Source organism: Sinocyclocheilus rhinocerous, unplaced genomic scaffold (genome assembly GCF_001515625.1).
Source record: "Sinocyclocheilus rhinocerous isolate Xijiao unplaced genomic scaffold, SAMN03320098_v1.1 scaffold62, whole genome shotgun sequence".
Classification (NCBI taxonomy): Eukaryota; Metazoa; Chordata; class Actinopteri; order Cypriniformes; family Cyprinidae; genus Sinocyclocheilus; species Sinocyclocheilus rhinocerous.
This window is the reverse complement of record NW_015656585.1, coordinates 1,478,019-1,483,353: the sequence shown is the minus strand read 5'-3', so window position 1 is coordinate 1,483,353 and position 5,335 is coordinate 1,478,019. Positions and strand designations below refer to the sequence as shown.

General features: G+C 37.2%; 1 protein-coding gene across 2 annotated transcripts in view; it reads left to right on the top strand.

Annotated features, from left to right (window-relative positions):
• The window catches only part of rasgrf2b (Ras protein-specific guanine nucleotide-releasing factor 2b), a 65,663-nt gene that overhangs the window by 47,491 nt on the left and 12,837 nt on the right, over positions 1-5,335 (top strand). For both annotated transcript variants that reach the window (XM_016527952.1, XM_016527951.1), the window contains 3 exons: positions 827-952; positions 2,333-2,422; positions 3,003-3,109. In XM_016527952.1, coding sequence (XP_016383438.1) covers positions 827-952; positions 2,333-2,422; positions 3,003-3,109 — 323 coding nt within the window. The remainder of the gene's footprint in view (positions 1-826; positions 953-2,332; positions 2,423-3,002; positions 3,110-5,335) is intronic.

Below are 5,335 nucleotides of genomic sequence, written 5' to 3'. Positions count from 1 at the left end.
TCCATATATAACGCTTCTCATAGCTATGTGAAAATAAGTGTATAATTAGAACAGTTCATTGTTGGAGCTGAGCTGATGATCTGAGTGAGAGATTGAGAGAGAGATGCAGAGCAGAGCGTGTGCAGCAGGGCGACGCGAGGAACAGGATTAGAACCGCTGCTTTAGAACATTGATTGTGAAACCTGTGAATCCATTAGAATCGTTAGAAGACCGAATCGTGATTCATATATGAATAGATTTTTACGTGCACCTCTAGTTTTCTCTTCCTCTTCTCTAAAGCAGTGCAGCATGGCCTCGCCCCCTTTGCTGCCTTTTCCCGAGGGCGGGGTTTATCTGGGTTTGTGATGTCACGAACCCGGGAAGTAACTTGTTGTAGTCCTTACCAGTCGTTTTTGTAGGCATTAAACTGCCAGAATTTAAAAAAATGATATCTCCATTTGCATTAAACTTTCAGCGCCCCAACTTTGCAGATATTGTTTATGCTCAAACAGCAACATTACACACTAACTAACGTTAAAAAAGTGAAATCGCAATCAACCACCCTTTAAATTGTTGCTGTGTAATAACCCTGCTTAGAGTTAACTTTTTTTTTTTTTTTTTACTTGTGTCAGTATGTAACCACCATGCACCCGCTCATATCACTGTATCAACGACCTATCCAACAACCACCCAGACTCCCCAGCATCCACATAGCAACTCCCTGGCCATAGTTATTTGCTGTTCCCTGCTTCCTGCTCTGTTTGTAGAGCTGTTGCCCTAAAACCATTCATTTTTCAAGGAGGGGTTCTATGATCCATTTTAATAAAGGGTCTGACTTTCCCCTCAGCTGTGCTGGAGTCAGTGTCTTTGGACAAATTTATTCCAGAGTCGCCACAAGGCAGTGAACCAGGAGAAATCTCTCCCTGCCGCTCACCCTCCACTCCACGCCACCTCCGCTTCAGACAGTCAGGAGGTAAGCGTGTGCATGTCTGTTTGTGTTTGGCTCCCTTGGCAGTGCAGGCCTCTTCTGAGAACAACTATAGAGTCAAACACAGTAGCGAGTTATGACTTTCTGAGAGAAATATAGATACTTGTGTGAATGAAACACATTCATTCCAGTATTGTTGATTTTTCCATACAATGAGGCAGTGTAAATGAAGATTTGACCGTAATTTAATAAAATAAAGCTGGACTGTAGATAACTTTGTGAAGTCCTATTGCATGTTTTAAATAGCTAATGGGACATGCAGTTGCTTTTATACTGGGCTTAGATCAGTTTTATGTGTCTAATGTTTTCAATTTGCATTTTAGAGGAGAAAGCATACGACATTCCTGATGGTTCCTCAAGCGAAACATACTCAGTGCATTCCTCCATAAAGTCCAGTTCTGTTACTAAATGGCCACAGTCACAATCGTGGGTCTGAAACAGTCAAATATTGTGCTTGGATGACATTAAATGAAGCCATATATGGGGAGAGTTGGGACAGGAGTAAATTATACGGGACTTCCACCAGCACATAATTGGTTCTGATTGGTGCAGCTGTTGTTCCATCCAGACTGTTTGTATTGGGTATCATTAGCATCTTCATTTTGTTCAACATAAGCAATTAACAGTAGATATACAGTATATGGTTTATAACTATGTCTGCTCTCTAAGTTTCCATTAAAAGCAGTTTCCATATGTTCACTCAGTTACTGGCTGAATAAAGGGGGAATTTTTGCAAAAATTTCTTTCATTTTGAAGTATGACCACTAGATTGTCAGAAGGACTGGTTATGAGATAACTATGGCTTTGCTATGCGTACAGTAAATACTGTACTACACGTCCATTGAGGAAGTCAAGGGTAAATTCTGTCATTATTTATTTACCCTAATGTCATTCCAAACCCGTATGCTGTTTTGTCCAGTGGAACACACACTAAAAATTTATTTTTAAATGGTATTAACATTAGTATTTCCCATACAATAAGTCCATAGTGACCAGGAGCTAGCAAGCTACAATGGACAAAAATACTTTAAAAGTAGTTCAATAAAGTAGTTCATCCTATAATTTTGTGTGATGAAGAAACTGAAAATTAAGCCATTATTCCGTAAAACGATTCACCAAATATGATGGATGCGGTGCAGGTTTGACATCATGGCATGTGGTTATGAGACACTTGGGATCTAATGACATTTGATGTTATTGAGGTCCAACCTAAAAAAAAATAAAAAAATAAATGAACTATTAGATTATCTGTGTTCCATGGGAAATATGACTCAAAAGTGAGTAAATAATGAAAGAATTTTTGAGCGACTTTTTTCCCCTAAAAATTATCGTTGTTAAATCTGTTCTCCATATTATTTTTTCTAGTCCAGTCAGCTGAGAACTCGCGCTGCTCCGTTTCTCCAGCCTCTGCGTTTGCTATCGCCACAGCAGCAGCTGGACACAGCAGCCCTCCAGGTACACTGCACCACAACCCAAGAGAAGCGCACAGATTCATATGCTCTGCCCTTTGCCTCAGAATGCTGTAGACTAGACTCTCTACTATGTTCACAAATTGAAATTCACTTTACACATAAAGCTGTTGCAGTTTCTGCAGCTCTAGTAGCTTTTTCATTATCAGCAGAGTATTTAAAATCATAACAGGAAAAGCAGGCTCAAGATTTACATGTTGAATTAAGGAATAATTTGCTTAGATTAAACTGTCAAAAAAAATTAATCCTCTTACCTGCATAAACTAACATTCTCTCATCCTACTAAATACCATCAGAATTGCATTAGTACTTTTATGGTATCAGCCTAACAAAATGTGAAAATATTAAAGGGTTTGATCGGAATGTGGGTCTAAAATGTGGGGGGAAAAATGGATGTTTAATTTGCAAGGCAATGTATATAGCATATAATAGAGTAAGCTGTTGATCATGTAATCTATATTCACATTGGTTTTACATTTTGAAATGACAGCCTATTACATTATATATTACATTATATATTACAGGACTGTTTGTATTACCCTTACGGTATGTATTTTCCTTTGCAGTTTTTAGCAATTCTGAGCGGACTTGTGACAAGGAGTTCATTATACGTTGTGCGGCTACCAACAGAGTCCTGAACGTCCTGCGCCATTGGGTCTCCAAACACTCACAGGTCTGTCCATCAGCATTAGTTCTTCTGTAGCTGACATCGTCTTACCGAACAGCAGATGACACATTTCGTGTCACAACAAACCTAAAGCAGTAGTTGTCACCCTCATCAGCCTCTCTTTCTCATTCCCTGCTGCTTGACTGATATTTTATCAGCACCTTTACATTTTAGTCCAGACTTCGGCTGTGAACACATGGTTAACCCCCGGGCTTCATATTTTACAGGACAGAGGAAGCGTAACACCTCTTCACAATTTCCATGTTATTTTCACTAGGGAAACCAATTACCTTATATAAACAGTACCAAACCTTAATTAACACAGCAATATTGGATCAAAATGCATTTCTTGAAAGAGACTATTAAAGGTGAAGTGTGTAATTTCTGTGCCAGTAGCATTCAACCAAGTGGAATTGAAAGAATAATGATTGTTTGAACATTTTCCCATCTAGCATTGGTTGGACTGACATTGTTTGAGTTAATGTTGCTGATCATTGTTTTGAAAAGCCTTAGAGCCAGTGTTACACCTTTCAAGGGGATACAAATGACTTTGAATATATACATTCTGTTGGAATAGGAAAAGGAATTTTTAACAAATTAAAAAATGTGATTCTTCATTCGAACAGGTTGGGGAATTTTGCATTATATCACTTGCTCACCATTGGATCCTCTAGAGTGAATGGGTGCCATCAGAATAAGAGCCCAAACATCAAATCCACTCAATTCCAGTCCTCTGTCTGTTGAAGTGAAAAGCTGCGTGTTTGTAAGAAGCAAAACCATCTAGGTGTTTTAACTTCAAACATTGGCCAAAATACCAATCTATTATCTATAATAACACTTCCTCTGCTAATAAAGTCCATCCCCTGTTGTCCTATCACATCAAAATCCACCAACATATTTGCTTAGAACTGTTTTGCACTGTTGGCGCTGATAGCCTTGTGGGCAGCGTGTCAACATGTAGCGCTGTTGTGCTTCAGGCGTTCCATGTTCGAGTCCCAGCTCGTGGACCTTTCCCGATCCCACCCCCTTCTCTCCAACTTCGCTTCCTGTCTAACTACTACTGTCCTATAAAATAAAGGCAAAAATATATATTTAAAAAAAAGAACTATTTTGGACTGTTTTTGCTCATAAACAGTGCTTGATCTGTGCATATTTCTCTCCTGATTTAGATGAGACGACTTTTCCCTAGAGAAAGCAATATTATGGCTAGAGGATAATGTATGTTATCCGGAAGCAATGCTTTGAAGTTAAAAACATCTTAATGATGGATTTGTTAATTACAAACTTACAGTTTTTTACGTCACAAGATGTTAATTTATGGACTGGGGTCATGTGGATTACTTGTGGATTATTGTGATGTGTTTGTCAGCTCTTTGGACTCTCATTCTGATGGCACCCATTCACTGCAGAGGATCCAATAGTAAGTAATGTAATGCTTACAATACATGTAATGTAATGAAATGTTTGTTCCAATAAAGAAACAAACTCTACACCAAAATGTACATCTTGAATGGTCTGAGAGTAAATTTTTCAGAACATTGTAAATTTTGGGTAATTGCTTCATTGGTAGTTGGAGGAAATTGTTAAATGAATTGTGGTACGTGTTCAAATCTACCATGTGCCGTGCTTTACGGCCTTACTGCATCTTATGGCCTTACTGTTTCTCTCTGTACACTTGTATATGTATTGATTCAGGTATTTTCAGCAGTACTTGGCTTGCTTTCAGCTGTAAAGCCATATAGTCGTCATATTGATCTGTATTATATTATGCCCATTAGCTCATAGAGATAAAAGATCATTTCAGGCCCTGCCAACTTTTTCATGAGTCAAAACCATAGGATATTATAACATTAATATTGACAACTGTTCAAAGCAAAAAACACACACACACACACACACACACACACACAATAATAATAATATATATATGTTATATAAAATAAAATAATAATTTGTACCAGATTTCCATTCTGCAGTGCTTTGGGCAAATACATTTTATTAAATATTTTTGACAGGCAACTTTAAATACATTTACAGTTAAAATCAAATACATTTTATTAAATAATTGTCAGTCCTATAGTTTTTAGGGAAGATAATTATGAAAAATGTATTTGTAAATTTAAATGTAATTATTTAGTGATTTGTACAAATCAAAGCACACAGGGAAATACAAAGAGAACTTAACCTGAAATAATAATAATAATAATAATAATAATAATTATTATTATAATT